Source organism: Cryptomeria japonica, chromosome 3 (assembly GCF_030272615.1).
Source record: "Cryptomeria japonica chromosome 3, Sugi_1.0, whole genome shotgun sequence".
Classification (NCBI taxonomy): Eukaryota; Viridiplantae; Streptophyta; class Pinopsida; order Cupressales; family Cupressaceae; genus Cryptomeria; species Cryptomeria japonica.
This window is the reverse complement of record NC_081407.1, coordinates 424962635-424982103: the sequence shown is the minus strand read 5'-3', so window position 1 is coordinate 424982103 and position 19469 is coordinate 424962635. Positions and strand designations below refer to the sequence as shown.

Genomic DNA, 19469 nt, shown 5'->3' with positions numbered 1-19469 from the left:
AGATTTCCATCATATTTGTTTTGTTATCACTTCTCTCACTCAAGTGGTGGGCACTTATTCTAGTTATATTTCTGATAATGTTAGCTGTGAAAAAATTCACTATAAATAGTGGTGTCACCATTAGTAAGTATCATAGCTTAAAAAAAATAGTTGCATTATGTTTATTCTTATTTGTATATGTATATATGGGTGGGCATGACATTACCTCAAGGATTTTAGTTGATTATTGTGATCATATATTTACAAGTAATTTTTTAATACATTTATTCACTTGATGGAGTGCTCAATGGACTCGACTCTTTATACTATCCTCAAAACAAAGGAGAAATTGAGCTCATCGATAATTGCTTCAAAGGGCTTCTATGTTATTTCACTTCAAATAAGTAATCTTAATCGGTAGAATGGCTACCACCGGTAGAATTGTGGTTTAACACTTCTTTCCATAATTCTTCACAATTGCCCTCATTTATGGCATTATATAGATAATGTCCCTCATCCATCACATCATTATTATAGGGACACCAAAAGTTCAATTTATAGTAGACCTTATGAATGATCAATGCAGAATTTGGCCAATGAAACAAAATAGAAGGAAACAACAATCTGACCACAACCATAGTCAAAATAGTTTAAAACTAGGTGGTTGAATCTTTTTAATTTTGCAATCTTATAAACAAATGTCCCTAAAATAACAAAGAAAGAATAATAAGTTAACACCAAAATATTATGGTTACCAAATCCTACAATAGATAGACAATGCAACCTATAAGCTTGAGTTTACCTCAAACAACAAAAACATTTTTTCATGTTTCCTATTTAAAGAACGTAAATGATCAACAAATCTCTACACACAATATTAAATCGACCTAAATAATATTGTATTTAGATATTAAATCGACCTAAATAATATATACATAAACTAAAAATGTTTTATATGCATGATCAAACAAACAACCACTAGTCTACAAGTCCCTCGAAGGAACATAAAGAGAATATTTTTCCAATTGATAAAGATGAGGAGGATTGTATTATAACGAGCAAAGCGCTTGGGAAGGAATTTATTTCCTTGTGTTGTCTTGATTTTGTGCAGCATCCAATGAGAGGCCCTAAGACTTATGACCTGGCGTCACTCTTTATTTATGTTCCTTGGATGTTCTCTTAGGCGTCCTTTGTTTGTGTGTTGACTTGAGACTATCTCTTGTCCAATTAGTAAAATTTAACTTCTTTATAGTGGTTGACATTCAATGTATATATAAACTTCTTTATGGTGGTTGCCCTGATTTTATGGGGTGTGTGCTGTCTGTAGGTCTCATAAGCTGCTTTGGTCTCGTGGGCCTCGTTAAAATCCATCATTTATTCATTCAACCCCAGCAAACAACTCCTGATTTTATGGGGTGTGTGCTGTCCCTAGGTCTCATAAGCTGCTTTGGTCTCGTGGACCTCATTAAAATCCATCACTAATTCATTCAACCCCAGCAAACAACTCTTGGAATATAAGTGGTTAAATTTTATTAAGAGTATTATTATGCCCCATCACCATACAAGAGTAAGACCTACAAAATGTAAGTTTTTACATATAAAGTAAACTGTACTTATGTTTGGGCATGTAATAACGTAATAAAAACTAATTGGTAATCACTGATGACTAGAATAGACCCACACGAATATTTTTACATTGGTAACAACTTATTCCAGTCAAGAGTTTGGTGTACTATTAGAAAGTCGATTTTCATCTCAGATTTATTACTGATTACAGTTCCTGGCATTGTACTTGTGATTTTTCCTCAAAACAACCCATGAACTACAAAAATACCTATACCTTTTATGCTCAAAAATTTCATGGAAAGAAATTTTAACAAAAAATACTTACAGGTAAATTGTAGTTATATGTATTCCTTAATCTTTATGATAGCATGGACTGCTGTCTTGAATAACGAAAAACAATATAATATGTAGTCTTAGTTTTCCATTCACAATCGAACTTTGCTGCGGAAAAGCTTTCCATTCCATAGATGATGCCTTTCAATCCGTTGGAACAGTACATCCACAAAAGGATAGCTAAGTTTGCTATTGCATAGCATTTGAAAACAAAAATGTATTTCCTTGTACAAAAGAACAAAGAATACAAGTTTCTATTTCCCATATTTATCAAAATATATTTTTTAATTCAATTAAGCAGCATCAGTCTGAACAAATGGATTTGCGATCTCATCAGTTCCATCTGTTGGTGCAACAAGCATAACAGCAGTCCCTCTACAAACCTGTCAAATTATTACACAGGACAATAATGTAAGCATAAAGTGCATCTAGAAAGAGAGCATTAAAGCTTTTGTAAACAAGATAAAGAAATGTCACCAGAATGTTCCATAATTTCCTTCTAAATAAACACCATTCTACAAAATGAAACAGCTCTCTAGCATCTAACCAAACACTTAACTCTGGCTAAACGGAAAAAAATATCTAAAATTAAATAAGGTTGATGCCTAAAGCCAGGTTAAGAGATGCCTGGGAAATATTTAACTGTTTCATTATCTATATAATTTATTGCTAGTTTATGCTGGAACTTGGAAATGTATATAAAAATTTGCTTGAGAGATCAAAGAAAGAGCTTACAATTAGACCAAGGGGCCTCGTCTGATCAGTAGTCTTGAGAGGATCATCTTGATCTGCAGTATCATGAGAGATTTAGTTATATCATCCCTGCATCTCTTGAATCACTAACAAAATCAATATGATGTATGCTGCACTGATGGTAACTAGGAATTGTCTGAAAGCATGAAATGCTGTCAACTGACAGAATATCCATCAGTGTAACCATGAGATCAACTTTGCGGCACCCTCAAAGTAATTAAAAAAGACAACATTGTGGGAAGAGAAGGATCAGAAATGCAATCTCAGAAGGAAAAAATTGAATTAAGCAAGCAGTAAGAAAACAAAATCCACTTCAGTCTTTCATTTTCAGTTAAACTACAGAAAAGGGCATCAATCAAATTAGGTTTACCACAAAATTTCATTGACTACATGTCAGCATCAAATCATGGGGGTTAACTCAAATGTATTTGTGTTTTGTTTCTAAGTTATGGGTTCGGGTTCAGATTAAAACGTTCAATTCGTGGGTTCAGTCAAATTTTTTGGGGGGTTGGCTTCGAAGTTGGGTTCGTCCATACAAAAACATATACAAATAAAAAATATATACATATTTGCAGCAGAAATTAAGTTCACCACAATATTAATACTCAAATATTAGTCAAACTTGAATGTTATGATATATATTAAACTTCAAAAATTAAAAATAATAATGAAGTGTCTAGAATCAGCCATCATTGATCAAATATCATACGGGTCATCAAAAATATCATTATCATCATCATCCATATTATATGATCTGTGTTGTGGTAAATTAGAAGAACAACAATAGTGCCACCGGCACTACCACTAGCATTGTGGCTCTACCACTACCACTAGCATTGACACTAGCACTCTCAAGCTCACAAGGTGGCTCGTAGTCATCATCAACATCAAGTGCAGCAAAGTAGGCAATGGAAGCATCCAAGTCCATACTCTCAAGCTTGATATCCCACTTCTTTGTCTCCCCTTCTTTGTAGCCACTTTGCTTGTGTGTAAGGAGCTGCAAGTTTGAATGCACAAACACCAAGTCCTCTGTGTTATTGACTATAGGCTATTGTGTTTTATTGAGTGGATGGAGGAGTATGTTCTCCAATTCCTCTTAGATGCAGATGAACTAGCAACCTCTTAAGAAAAAATTAGAGGGGTACAAAATTTAAAAGTTTAAAATATAAATAACTTCTAAAACTTACTTGCAATAAAAGTTTGATCGCAAGAGGTTGTAGGTGCGTGTATGTTTAGCCATGGAAGTACCACCTGTTGATTTTGTAACTAAGTTAAGAAAATAAATAGGATTCGGATTGCCTTAAGGCATCATCCGAATCCTTATAGGGCAAGGCCCTATCTATTGCATTGTATTTATGTGTAAACAAATAGGGCTGGCCCCTCTATATCCTACACACCAAACATAAAAGAAACTCATGCTTCCATTATAGGGCCGACCCTATATTGAAATGTGCGAAGTTAAGCCCACACTCTAAACGTGTGGTTCTATCCACATCATTGTAATATGTAAAATGATTTTAGCGCCCAAGGTTAAATGGGCCGACTTAGAGGTAAGTAAAAGGATGAACCCCCATATATATATACCAGCCACTTGACATTCTTGGTATTCATGCGATTATCTTCTGCTATATGCGAATTCTGATCTGCACTTCAGAAGTCAGCGAATTCACCCTTGAAGACAGCGAATTCTTCCTAGAGGACAGCAAAGTCATTATCATGCATGGCGAACCTGATTTCATGTGACATATAGGGTTTCTAGGCAAGCAAATCACTCTCAAGCCTAGCAAATATCTCCTCATGCTGGGCTAACATGTTTGTGTAGAAGATATTTGCCTAAATCTGCTCCTGCAGACTGTGAACATGAACTAGGGGTCTGCTCTTTATCATTCTGGAAATTCATCAAGTTCAGATCAGAACTTAAGTCTCAGATAAGTCTGCTCCAATTGTGCCCTAGCTGGGTTGTTATTGTACTTACAACTCAATATATCATAATCAGATCTGAGGATCTGTTGTTGCTGGGTTTTTCCTCCTAGAGGGAGGTTTTCCCAGGGTAGTCTTGTGTTGTGTGATTCTCTATTTGTATGCTTTACTGTGCAACTTTAGTTTTCTGTTTATTGTGGATAATCTGATCATGAAAACTAACACCACCAACTATGAACATCGACCATATACATGTCCTAAAGAGCATCAAGACCATAGTCGTTAGAGCATGCAAAACCGATGAACTCGGCCCTCACTGCATCCCACATGTCACGATCACTAAAGAGTCTACGAAGTGTTGCATTGTACCCTTGAGCAACTTTAGGATCTCTCTATGGGAGAACTCTTGTGGCAACAAAAAGGAGCTGAGAACTATAATATTTGGGACTCAATGCAAAGGCAAGAAGATGCAACAGAGTGGTCATTTTTGTTCGATCTCTATACAATGATTTGGTGTAGTTCTTTGAAGATTTTTTCTCTAGGATCTTGCTTTGGTGCATTTATGATGATTTTCATCTTCTAAATCATTGAGTCGATGCCATCATATACCTCACCCAAACAAGGCCTATCCATGTTAGATCATGCTCAATATGGGCTAAATGAAATTGAGGAGATACTCAACACGATCCCACCAAACATCATTAGGATCATTTGCTTAACCTTTATTGCCCTCGTAGTGTAAGATTGCCTCCATATGTACCAATTTGGATTGATTACCATGTTAAAAAGTGCCTCACGAACCCTCACAAGTCGTCTTATCACAATTGTGTTGCAAAACAGATCTCAACAGCCTATTTAAAAATCAAAACAATATTAAATTTGCAAAAATTAAATTTAAAAAGTTTACTAAAGTGAAACATATTTATTATTTAACTTGCCTCAGTAGCTCCAATATCAAGAATGTTCTAAATATGCCTAGTGACATATAGTGGTTGGTGACAAACATTTGGATATCTTCGGCCTCAGCATAAACATGTTTGATGCAATCAATTTTGGTACCAAATTTTTGTAGCATTAGGTTGGGAGAGTGGACCACACTAGGTGTCTAAAAATGTGTGAATAATGTTCCTCAACCAATAATCAAGCATGGTTTGTTATAACTTGCACAACATTTTGAGAGCCCACATCTTCAATGGCTTTACAAAGAATGTTAGCAATAAATGCACCATCCTTCACCTCTCCTTCACAATCCACTGCTTTTAAAAACATTGCCCCTTAAGGGGCACCACAATAACATAGATCAATGGCCGATTTTTTGCATGTTTCCATCAATCAAACACGGTCACCCCTATTTCGATCCATGAATCCCTTATGGGCTTCAAGGAATCCTCTAGGAATTTCACCTCTCTATCCAATAAGGTGCTATGCACTATTGATGTGCTTTTTTTTGCACAATCAAACACAGAATAAAATACCAAGGTATCATATCCTCTCTTGAATAAAGTCTCTCTATGCTTCGCAATCAAATGAGACAACTCCAAGGTTTCTACCGTCAGGTCTTGACTCGTGGATAAGCTCAATTGGTTGATGTGATTGCTGGTAATCCAAGGGGACTTGCATTGAATAATTGAATGTTGAACGTTTGGATTTTGTTGGAACTTAGATTCTAACTATTTGATTGGAAAATAAATTGGCAAAAGAGATAGAGTTTAAGAAGTATATACTATTCCTAAGAATGTAGGAAAGATGGACAATCTTTGGTGAAACTCGACTAAGCCTTGCTTTGACATGCAAAGCAACAACTCTGCAAAGCTTAATGCAATCTTGTAAGGAAAGCAAGTGATGTTCAAATCACTATCAACAACACGGATACCATCAAGGTGATGCATATCAAGGTACGAATATCAATTGAAGTCAAGCTCATTTAAGGATTGCAGTTGACCACACAAGGCAAACTTACAATCAGCAAATTGCTAGTGGTATGGATAAATGAATTTCACCATTAATCATTCACAATTCCTATCATTCACCTAATCAACATGAAAGCAAATGAATTGAGAAGTAGAGACCATGCAACTTGTTGAAATGACACATTAATTCACCATAGCTTCAATGAAATTATATGCTCTTTACAACAAGATTTTGGCAACAATCTTTACCTTCTCCTAATCTAACTTCTACTTCCTAATTGCTTGGCTACTATCTATCTTCTATTACTCTACTATTGTTAACTTGCTATTAATCTATTATTAACCCCCCTTTACAAATGAGAAGATTTGAGCCTTTTATAGTGCTCTCAATACAATTCAATGGCTTAGATTGATTCACAATCAAGGGTCGAGATTACATGATAGAAACCCTAATTAGGGTTTGTTACAACAAACTCCTTTTAGGCCAATGAGAAAAATACATTTAGGTTCAATATTGAATGTGAACCAATAAAAAATGAGGATAGGTAGCTCGAAGTTTGTGCCTTCATAGGATGAATCAGATGCATTGCATCTAGACATGCTAACATGGAATCTTTTGATTGGTTGAGTGGTGACTAGGATGACACCTCAATTTGCACTTGTAGATTTGATTCATCATCATGAATGGGTATTGAACAATATCTCTTAATACTCAACATTATTCAGTTTGCTCAATGTGATGATGATGAATGATCTTCCCTTATTCATGATCTACTTGATGAATGATACACCCAGTTGGGGTTAACTCCTCAATGTATTGACTTTGATTCTTGGATTCGCGAAGGGAATTCAAGATTCTAAAACTTTCCTTCATCATTATGTAAGTTATCTTTCTTTCATGCTCCAAGGCCTTGACTTCCTGGTATCGAAAAGATATCTTGAAGGTCTTTGAACTTGTCTTGATCAACAAAACTTCTTCATTTTGTCATGATGCAATGAAAACTTTGAATGTATTATGCTCCACTTGTTGTCATGCTTGCCTCATGTTGCGGTTTTTGAGATGCTTGGAGTCCTTCGTCTTTGAAGTGTTCTTGATGTTGTTTGCAGTCCGCATCTTCATCTTTTTTGTTAGTCATACCTGCAAAATAAACAAAGATGGTATTAAACACACATGATATGGATAGATTTCACAAACCTCTAATTTGGTATATCCTCAAAACGATGATGAAATGGTGATTCTATCTCTGATTCCCATATCTGATTTTGAAGTGCTCCAAGGTCTGAGTCACATGTTTGGAGATTTGATTTCACCTTAAGGTCTAACTTTATGTCTTAGATCTGCTTTTATGCTTGTGAGATCTGATCCTATATCAGCTTTTGAAAATGCTTTCAACTTGATCCTAAAATCCAAAATCACCTTCTCTAAGCGCATTTTGATCAAATGTAATGATCAAAATGATTGTCAAATCGCTGGATTGGGCGTATTTCTTTGTATGCTGAGGTGCAGATCAGAATTATGTTTGCTGGATTGCTTTGAAGTGTGACAAAATGAAATAGAAGTGACCCTTTATATAGGTGCTCAAGGGTCAAGAGTCATGTCCTCTTGTTTCAATTTCCTTTAGGCTGACTTGTCTTTATCAACCAAAACGTTTTATTCTCATTTTGGGCGCCAATATTACACCTGCCGACATTGCCTTTTGAATTTGCCCTTTTGAGGTTTGGGAGGGTCGGTGATTTCATGTTCATTTGTAGTTTTTGGGCGGCAAAATACCATTCATTTGCACTAAGCAACCTTGGCGGCAATTTGAGGTTCATTTGTACCTCATGACCTTGGCGGCATTTTACCTTTCATTTGTACTTGATGATCTTGGCGGAAATTTGACCTTCCTTTGTAGTAGACTCTTCTTGGTGGATTTTAGAGGCTTATTTGTAGTTGACACCCTTGGCGGATTTTAGAGACTAATTTGTAGTTTACACCCTTGGTGGATTTTAGAGGTTCATTTGTACTTCACATCTTTGGCAGAAATTTCATGCTTGTTTGTAGTAGACTCCTCTTGGCGGAAATTAGAGCTTCATTTGTAGTTAACTCCACTTGGCGGAAATTTGAGGCTTGTTTGTACTTTGAAACTTGCAAACCTTAGTTTCTCCAAAATTTTATACTTGTGATCATGTCAAAGCAATCAACCTTTCGTTCTTCTTTTGTAGTTACAAGTTCAACCAACCTCATTTCAAAAATATGATGGATTTTGAAGCCTCATTTGTACTATCACCATTTTGATGTTTGTCCAATCCATCAACTTAATCGGTCATCTCTCTTTCATTCGTAGCATCTTGACTTGGGCAGGGTCTTGCCTTGCATTTGTAGTAACTTGAACTAGGGCAGCTTTCAAGACTTCATTTGTAGTAAGGTTGTTTGATGAAATTTATCTCTTGCCCTTTGCATGAACAAAATCACTTTGTCAAATCGGCCATTCCACCTTCATTTGTAGTGCATCATTCAAAACCTCACCTTTTGCATTATCAAAACCCTCCTTGTTGAGTTGGATTTTTCTCCTTCGTTTGTACTAAGTTGTCTTGAGCAATCATTTTGCTTCTTCAAGGTGGATCGGCATCTTTGTGCTCATTCGTACTAAGTTCATTCCTCATTCATTCGTACCACTTCCAAGTCTTAACTCTCCAACTTGAAGGGCGGAAGTTTCATCTCCATTCGTACCAAGTTTGCTCCTCAATCAAATTGGCATTTCAAGACTCTCATTTGCACAAAGTTGAACTTGCTAAGCAAACATTCGCCAAGGTCACCTTTTTGGAGCAAACTAATGCCTTTGTCCAATTTTCACAGCCAAACTTAACCTAGGAAATGAGATTTTATATTTTATCCATCTTTGAAAGCAATTTTTGATGACTCCTTTATTCCGACCTATGCCCATCCAAAGCCCTAATTCGTTGAATCTCAAACCCTAAGATCCTTTCTTGCAAATTGACAACTTTCAGCAACACTAACCACCTTAGCAAGGTTGGCAACACGACCTCAATCCTGACTTGTCAAGACACATTCACTTCTCATAAGCAAGGGCTAACAGCTACTAAACTTACCAAACTAAGACGACCTAGCTAAACACCTAAGCCTAAGCTAAAAGTGGGGGTTCTCCATTTGCAATGAGGCGATGTGTGAAAACGTCACAACACACACCTTTTCAAAATTTGGGCCCTTGTAGCCTTTTGTAGCCTCATTAATTGATTTCACAATTTTTTGCCAATATGGTGAGCAAACAACATTGAATGCAAATCCATTCGCATAGACAAATCTCACATGTCTTGATCAACACTCTCTCTAGACTCGTTATGAAATGCCTTTTCCAATGGTCCCTTTGATCTCTTATGTGTAGAGGCCCTAGATTCTTCAACTATGGAAAAAAATGGATGGCTCTTTGTAGGTTCAGGATAATAAGGCAGAGGAGGGGGATTCATCCCTCTGGATCCTTTCTTTAGAAAAGGATGATTTTGATTTGATTTACACCCTTATACTTGGTTTGCTTTTTCTTGATCTTTAATATGTGCCAAGACTACTTCATCTAAAAGGGCTTTATGTAAAGTCCCCATTCTAAATTTAGCCATTACTATTTATAGTAATACTGGTTATCTAAAAATAGTAAATCAAGACTTAATATAAAATGGGAAATTCTTTTTTGTCAAAAAAAATTTCAAGTTCGAATTAATAGAAGTGTGATCAAAAATATTGCTAAAACCAAAATATGGTGTGAGTTTTGAAATAGCAACTTTGGCATGTGAAATGGAAATGGAAGTTGCTAGATAAGGGGAGACAATTGGCAGTTTTGGAATAGAATGTTAGGAGGTGGATGACGAATAGAAAATGGAAGTTTCTAACTTAGAACACAAGCATCTTTTGTTAAGTTTTAGATCAGAGGTTTAAAAACAAAAATTTAGGAGTATGAGAATTATATCTCTGATATAATTCAATTGATATAGAGAATTTGCCTTGATCTCAAGGTCAATATAAAGTGAAGACTCCTCACGATTTTTATCACTGACAATGTGCAGTAGATATCTGATATGCTGAGGATATTAGTTCGACTGAAGACCTACACACTTCCTCCTAGTTGCTGGCTTTCAACAATGTATACGATCTAAGTATTTAGATTTGCAGGTTGAATATATATAGCATATATATCATCAACGAATTACCCAGCAGATATCGTTGATTGGTTTCCACGGATATGATCACGCAGCAGATATCACACAGCATATATTGTTGATTGGTTTCCATGGATTACACAACATTCATTCAACAATCATCTTAGTGCTCCCGATAGAGGAACCTAAATACCCGATCAAAGGAAATGAAGAGACACAACTTGATAATTAGGATATGACCAATCCAAGGGGTGCGTTAATCCAACAGCCCCGAAATGATAATTACTACTAATCACGTTAGTCAAGGATATAACTAAAGAGTTATTACGTAGAAGCAATTTAGTGAATAGTTAGAGAAATAAGTAAGGAGATCGCTGATGTAAGACAGCGATAATACAGTATTAATTAGTATTACTACTAATCACTTTAGTCAAGGATATAACTAAAGAGTTATTATGTAGAAGCAATTTAGTGAATAGTTAGAGAAATAAGTAAGGAGATCGCTGATGTAAGACAGCGATAATACAGTATTAATTAATAATTAAGATAGCAGACAGGAGAAAGATATCTCCTGCTGCTATAACATCAACACTCCCTCTTAGCTAGGGAGATATCTTTCCAAATGTCCATGTCATGGAGTCTCTCAACATGACACTCATTTGTGAAAGAAAGTTCATAACGGAGTCACTCAACGTGATATCATCATGGAGTCACTCAACATGACGTCCACCATGTCCACCATGGCTACTCCTATGTGTGGAAAAGAATATGTGCACAAGTGCCCATCACGGAGTCACTCAACGTGATGTCGTCATGGAGTCACTCAACATGATGTCCACTATGGCTACTCCCATGAGTGGAAAAACACAAGTATAAAGGATACATCGCAGAGTCTCTCAACGTGATGTTGTCATGGAGTCTCTCAACATGACATCCACCATGGCTACTCCCAGAGGATGGAAAGTACCACATATCCGTCTCAGAGATGGACAAGGGCTTTCACCTCAAATTTCTCTGTCACAAAGGAAGATGCATTATAGCAAATTACAAAAGTTCACTGATAATGAAACTCCCTCTCAACAAGGGCTTCATTCTCCACAACTCCAAGCTTGTCTCGAAAGTGCACAAACTTCACTTTGGAGAGGAGATTGGTGAGAATATCAGCCGTTTGTTCATCAGCGCAAATATATCTCAACTGAATAGATTTCCTCAATACCATATCTTTGATGTGATGGTATTTGATCTCAACATGTTTTGTTCTGTCATGGAACACTGGATTGACAGATAGCTTCACACGGCTTTGATTGTCACAATGAATAACAATTGGCTCCAATGATTGTCCAAACAATCCTGCAAGGATCTTTCAAACCCACACTGCTTCTCGATCTGCTACACATGCTACAATATATTATGCCTCTATTGTGCTTAGTGCCACTGAAAACTCCTTCATGCGGCACCAAGAAATCATTGCAGATCCCAAGAAAAAGCAACATCCAAAGGTGCTCTTTCTGTCAGCTACACTCCCGGCCCAATCAGAATTTGAGTATCCTTGTAGCTTTAGATTTATACTAGAAGAATTTCTCAAACTATATCCAACTGTGCCACGCAAGTATCTCAAGATATGCTTAGCTGCAACTAGATGAATTTGCCTTGGTTCACATATGAACTGACTGAGGGCACTCACTACATAGCAAATGTCTGGTCTAGTATTGACTAGATACATCAATGATCCAATCAACTACCTATACATGGTGGGATCTACCATATCTAAACTAGTTGCAGACTCACTCAATTTCTTCAAATTTGCTTCCATTGGTGTAGACATAGATTTGCAATCCAACATCCCAAATCTCTTCAAGATATCTATGGTGTATTTTCCTTGACTTAGAATAATCTCATTGGGTCTTTGCCACACTTCTAGTCCTAAAAAGTAGTGCATAAGACCTAAATCCTTCATCTCAAACTCAAAATCTAACTCCTTGCATTTGATAATGAGATGTTATTCTCCAGTAAGAAATAAGTCATCAACATAAAGAACCAATATTAAAGTCTCACCATTAATTACCTCGAAATAGAGATTTGAAACTACATCATTCTTGGAGAATCCCAAGCTCATCAAATATCGATCAATCCTCTCATACCAAGCACGAGGTACATGTTTAAGGCCATACAATGCCTTCTTCAATTTGCATACATGAGATTCTTTTCTATGAATCACAAACCCATCTAGTTGTTCAATGTACACTTCTTCTTCAATCACACCATTAAGGAATGTTGTCTTTACGTCCATTTGATGTAGCTTCCATCCTTTAGCTGATGCAATAGCAATAATAGTCCCGATGGATGTATAGCGAGCAACAGGAGCAAAGGTTTCCTCATAATCTATTTCCTCTTTCTGAGAGAATCCTCTAGCCACAAATCTTGCTTTTTACTTTTCAATGCTTCCATCAGCTGCATGCTTGATCTTGAAAAGCCACTTGGAAGATACAACTGATTTCCCTTCTGGTCTAGGTACAACATCCCAAACATTATTCTTGAAAATGGAGTCAATGGACTGATACTCCTCTGTCATAGCATCTTTCCACACTTGCTGAGTTGAAGCTTCCTCAACATTGGAAGGTTCCGATTCAATGATGTGACTCATCAATGCTACATAGCCAGGAAACTTCTGTGGTCTCTTGCTTTCTCTAAATGTGCCTTTAGGGGCTGCATACTTCTTTGCTTCTTGCATAGTCTGTCTAGCCCATAGAGGTCTCTTTCGACTTATGACAATATCTCTTGGACCATCAGTAAGTTCCAAAGGCTCAACTGGATTAATAGCCTCTTCAGGTTCAGTAGACTCCCTCTGAATCTCAGGAATATGATCGATGTCCATGTCCTGAGGAGTCTCTTGATCTTCATTATCTATCTCCATGTGTGAACCTTTAGATCTTTTGAATGCAACATCTTCTTCAAAAGTGACATCCCTACTGATCTTTATTTGTTTATGTCCTGGAATGTAAATCCTGTAGGCTTTTGAAGATTCATTGTAACCCACAAACATTCCTTTCTTGCCAGATGGTTCTAACTTAAATCTCTTATCTTTAGGCACATGAATATAAACAGGACAACCAAAGATTCTCAAATGACTAACCTCAGGCTTCACACCAGTAAATACTTCTTCAGGAGTCATAATTTCCAATATTCGATGAGGGCTCTGATTCTAAACATACACTGCAGTTTTGGATGCTTCTGCCCAAAGGACGGTTTGTAAGTCTTGATCATGGATCGTAGCTTTGGCTGCCTCAACTATGGATCTATTCTTCCTTTCTGCAACTCTATTTTGCTGGGGATTGTAAGAAACATAAAACTCCCTCTTAATCCTTGCCTCAATACAAAAATTACAAAAGCTTCCAGAGGTGTATTCTCCTCTGTTATCAAATCTTAGAACCTTGATCCTTTTCCCAAACAAGTTTTCTACTTGAGCCTTAAATTCTTTGAATTTCTCAAGCACTTCTTTAGATTCCTTGGACTTCAAAAAATAAATCCAAGTCTTTCTAGAGTAGTCATCAATGAAAGTTACATAATATCAAAAACCACTTAAGGATGCCACAGACATTGGACCACACAAATCAAAATGAACAAGATCTAGAATACATTTTGATCTACTTTCACTACTATGAAAAGGACCCTTAGTATTCTTACCCATTGCACATCCTCTACAAGTACCATCATGCTCGTGACTGAGTTTTTGAAGGCCGGTAACAATCTTCTCCATGGATGGAAGAGCTCTGAAGTGAAGGTGAGTAAATCTCTTATGCCATAGCTCACTCGAACTAGTGGAATCATGCATCAATGCTTGAATTGGGCTAGTAGAAAGTCTATATAGACTCTCTTGACGAACACCAATCACCTTAGCTGTTTTAATGCTAGAGTTATTTGGCCAAGCAAGAAATTCCCTTCTAAGAATGCAACTTGATATCATTTGTCCTCCAAAGCTGAAATTGATACAAGGTTCCTCTTGATACCTAGTACGAACAAGACATCACTCAAATGAAGAGGGATGTCAGAATCTAGATGTAGAGAGGTGGTTCTAGCACCTTTCACTGAATAGCAAGCATCATCTCCGGTTATCACTTTCAAGTTGGTTTCTCTTTCTACTAAGTTAGAAAGATGCTCTCAATAACTTGTAATGTAACGTGAAGCACCACTAGCAATCAACCAAGTGTTATTGTCTGTTGGGACATTGCTAGAGAGAGCTGAAAAGAATAGAAATCCACTTGAGTTATCTCTTGATTCCTTCATAGGAGAGACATCATCCACATCGACAGTGCTTTGGTCTAGTTGGACAATCTTTACCATAGTGACCATATTTGTCACATCTGAAGCACTGAATATGGGAGAGATCCTTCTTCTTCTTTGATTCAAGAGCATCTGATTTCCTGTCTCTATTTCTCTTGAAATTTCCTTTTCTCCCTTCTCTTCTTTTCCTCTTTGAAGTTTGAGTAGCAAGAACATAATTGTCTTCATTGTGAGAGCCATGACCAATACCTCTTGCTGCCAACCTGGATTCTTCTTGAATGCAATCTGCTCTAAGGCGATCAAACTTTGGCAATTTAGATCTTCCACTGATACTTTGGATGAAAGGCTCCCAAGATTGTGGAAGACCATTTAAAGCCAACATAACCAGGTCTCTATCTTCAACTTCATCTCCCATGGCACTTAGCTGATCCTTCAACTCGGTGATCTTCATGAAGAAGGAGATGACAGATTCTCCTTTAGCCATTTTAATGTGATGAAGTTGTTGCCTCGATGCAAGAGCTCTATTGGTGTTGTTTTTCTCATACATGCCCTGTAGAGTCTCGAACATGTCTTTGGCCGTCTTCAACTTGGAATTAATATCTTCTTGGCCTTCATGCCATTCTTCCTCCATAGTGTTTTCTCAGTATCATCAGCAAGCTCGGGAACTTCTTTCTCCACGTATTCGAGAATATCGTTTTCTTCTAATGCGATTAGGACTCTAAACTTCCAAGATGTGAAGTTAGAGGCACCATCGAGTCTATCTTCAACCTTGAGTCCATTCACCATTTTTTTTTTTTTGAGACTTGAATAGACTCCCTTATATGAGAAGAGTAGATGAATTCTCTGTTGTTTAAACAAATCTTATCACGATCTTGGTTAAACCTGCTCTGATACCATGTTAAGTTTTGGATCAGAGGTTTAAAAACAAAAATTTAGAAGTATGAGAATTATATCTCTGATATAATTCAATTGATATAGAGAATTTGCCTTGATCTCAAGGTCAATATAAAGTGAAGACTCCTCACGATTTTTATCACTGACAATGTGCAGTAGATATCTGATATGCTGAGGATATTAATTCAATTGAAGACCTACATGTTGTTTTTATGATCAGATTAAGAGCAATTAGAAAAGGCAACACAATGAACAATGAACACAACAAGATACCCTGGGAAAACCCTCCTGCACGAGGGAGAAAAACCCAGCCAATCTATCTCTCTTATATATTAAATAAGAACAGCAATAATGTTTTTACAATGAGGGCAAGGTACAAGCCCAATATGAGTTGTCTCACTCCTTGAAGCACAATATGTAAGCGATAGATCAAGTCAGTCTCTTGCACTAAGTCGATCTGCTGTAGATTAAACATGATCTGCTCTTCAGATTATACAATCGGCTTCTTCTATAAATCTGCAAATTCTCCTAGTGATCATTCCATATCTTATGAGGATGAAGGCAACCTTTATTTATACATGATGAGAGGAGCCCTTTCACAAAGGGTCGGCCTTATTTGAAGCAAGAAGACTTTTACATAAAGGTGGTGAACTTTCATCAAGTCAGCCTTTTATATAAATATAATTTATATTTTACATTTAAGGAAGCACCTCTTCATTGAGTCAGCCCAATACAAAGTTGCATATATTAAATATGCTAAGTCATAGACCACTAGCATACTTATAAGTCAGCCTTAGAAGGATCCAACCTCAGCTATAAACATCAACACTACACACTTCCTCCTAGTTGCTGGGTTTCAACAATATATATGATCTAAGTATGTAGATTTGCAGGTTGAATATGTATAGCATATATATAATCAACAAATTACCCAGCAGATATCGTTGATTGGTTTCCACGGATATGACCACACAGCATATATCGTTGATTGGTTTCCATGGATTACACAGCATTCACTCGACAATCATCTTCGTGCTCCCGATAGAGGAACCTAAATACCCGATCAAAGGAAATGAAGTGACATGACTTGATAATTAGTAAATATAACCAATCCAAGGGGTGCATTAATCCAACAGCCCAGAAATGATAATTACTACTAATCACATTAGTCAAGGATATAATATATAGTTAAAGAGTTATTACGTAGAAGCAATTTAGTGAATAGTTAGAGAAATAAGTAAGGAGATCGCTGATGTAAGACAGCAATAATAAATTATTAATTAATAATTAAGATAGCAGACAGGAGAAAGATATCTCCTGCTGCTATAACATCAACATCTTTGCCTCCTAGAATTTGAATTTGGGCGCCCAAGAACGAATTTGAACAAATTTCCATTTATTTATTTTTTATTTTGCAACAGGCATTCATTCTATCTTGTCAATTCTAACCAGTTGATGCTGTTAATTCTTCAAAGCTAATAAACCAATAAAGAAGAACCTCCAGGGCTGATAAACCCAGGGAGATTAAGGTTCAAAGGCAGTGGTCCAAACGGTCTCCAGGAGCAATCTCATCCAGAGGTTATATTTGTGTTGAATGCTTTCTGTTTGCAGTATTTTCTTTAGCAGTTTGCAGGTGTGTTGTAGGTGTTCGGAGTGCATAGTTTGAGGGATTGTTCCAGATTTGTATTGCTGTTGATAACAGCATATCTTGCTATATATTTATTGTTGTTAGAGTGTTTCTTTATGTATTTTTCTTTGCAGAACAACTGTGAGAAGTTTGAAGAGTTTATTTGGAAGTTGCAGTGGGTTTTCTTTAATATTTGCTTCCAAATTTTTGTATCAGATATGCAGCAGCTTCAATTTTCTATTCATGACAGCAAATTAATGTATTTTCATGTAGTAAATCTGAAATATACTTTAAATATCATTTTCGAGAAGTTTCCTAGAGTTTGGGTTATAGTCATTTCGGATGCAAATCTATGAAGGAAATTGTTGAATCTTTAAGGGTATTTCAGATTAATTTGGTTAAGATATTTTCTAAGGGTTTGAATTGATAAATTTAAATTAAATAAATTTCCATGGCTGCAATTTGATTAAATTAACAAATTAATTTAATCATTACACTCTATCATTTGGGCCTGGTCTGCCTAGACAAAATTTGATGCCTTGTCCAAGGAGCCTACACAAATGACCTTGCACTCAACTGTATGAGCTCGAATGTCTAACTTAACAAAGTTTACAAATCCAAACATAACCTCCATCACCTTTAAGCTGTTGTACCATTTCAATATATTTCCAAAAGAGAAAGTTTGGGTTTGTTTTGAAGTGGGATTGGTTTATGGAGCTAGAGACAGTTGCAATTGAATACAACACAACAATTTCAATAAACAACACATTTGAAACAAACCAAAAGGAAAAAACTTCAAAACAAAACAAGAGAGTTCAATTGTCAAAAAAATCTAAGGAAAAAAAAAACCAAGAACTTAAAAAAGCCTACCTCTTTTGAAGAAATCTTCCTCTATGATCTTCTTGACAACAAACCAACACTTGCAAATGCCTAGGAATAGCACAACAACTAGCTTGGAGTGTTCAATGATCAATCTTTAACTCTTTGCATACAATTGAAAGCAAGAAAATAAGTTCAGCAATGGAGGAAAAAAAAGTTTGCATGCCAAATTTGGCGGTTTAGCACACTTCTACAGACGAAATTCATCTAGAGTTCAGCAGGGCCAGACCCACAAGCTAGGACCAAAACCCTATCCCGACCCACAACGGACCCTGTGAAATTTTCAAATTTTGCTATATCCTTTTGGCCGTTGCGTTGGGTTTTAATTTTGTGACTTTTATTCCAGAAGGGCTTTTTGATTTGCTGAAGTTTATTTGTCATTCGGCCCCTTTTTGTGTGTTGCCCCATTAGTCCTAGGGCTTTAACAATCCCTTATACCCTTGTTTTAAGTTGCACATGTTAATTTTTGTAGGCTCGGTGTAGTTCCCATGTACCCGCATGTTGCTTTCTCATCTTTTTATCCAAGCAGTTCCGCAGTTTGTCAGTCCTCTCAAATGCAGTTGATACGGGTGTGCGGTTTTGGTATTAGCAACGAAAGTAAAGTCCCGCATTCCCATTGTTTACCTTTGGGTTTTCTTTTCAAGGAAGTGGGCGAGTGGAGTTAAAAGTTGTAGCTTCCTGTGCTCCCATGTCATGTTTTGGTAAGAAGACATAAGTTAAGCAGGCGCGCGGGGTGATTCTAATGTTTAAGGTTTGACGAGAGTGGTGCATCTCGTATCCCCACGAGTTTGTTTTATGAAACTTGGATCATTTGGCGGACCTGCGGGGAACCATAAAATGTAAACCCTGCACTCCCGCGTGTGAAATGTTAAGAGGACTTGTAAATGTGTGGGTATGCGCTGAACCTAAAATAGCTTTTCAAAAGGTGGACATGGCTTCTAAGTTCATTAGTGGAATTCCACGTGGGTTTTCAACTTTGGCTTATCCGTTTGATTTGATTGCGTGGCTGACATCAACGGTGGAAATTCAAACCTGAGCATGGCTATTCACTCGTTCAATTTTCCTGTTGCATTTATTGCTCAAGGCACTAGTTTTAATGATCATTTGCGCCAAATTGATCCACAATTGAAAGTTGATCGTTGAGTTGCGATTGTGCGACAGTGAAGTTCTTGGAC

At 36.8% G+C, this 19469-nt stretch overlaps 1 protein-coding gene across 4 annotated transcripts in view; it reads right to left on the bottom strand.

Annotated features, from left to right (window-relative positions):
- Positions 1–1866: 1866 nt before the first annotated feature.
- LOC131070433 (sm-like protein LSM7) overlaps positions 1867–19469 on the bottom strand; it is a 72476-nt gene continuing 54873 nt past the window's right edge. For all 4 annotated transcript variants that reach the window (XM_058005954.1, XM_059218388.1, XM_058005958.2 and 1 more), the window contains 2 exons: positions 2614–2666; positions 1867–2261 (listed from right to left, as the gene is read on the bottom strand). In XM_058005954.1, coding sequence (XP_057861937.1) covers positions 2172–2261; positions 2614–2666 — 143 coding nt within the window. In that variant the 3' untranslated portion in view covers positions 1867–2171. The remainder of the gene's footprint in view (positions 2262–2613; positions 2667–19469) is intronic.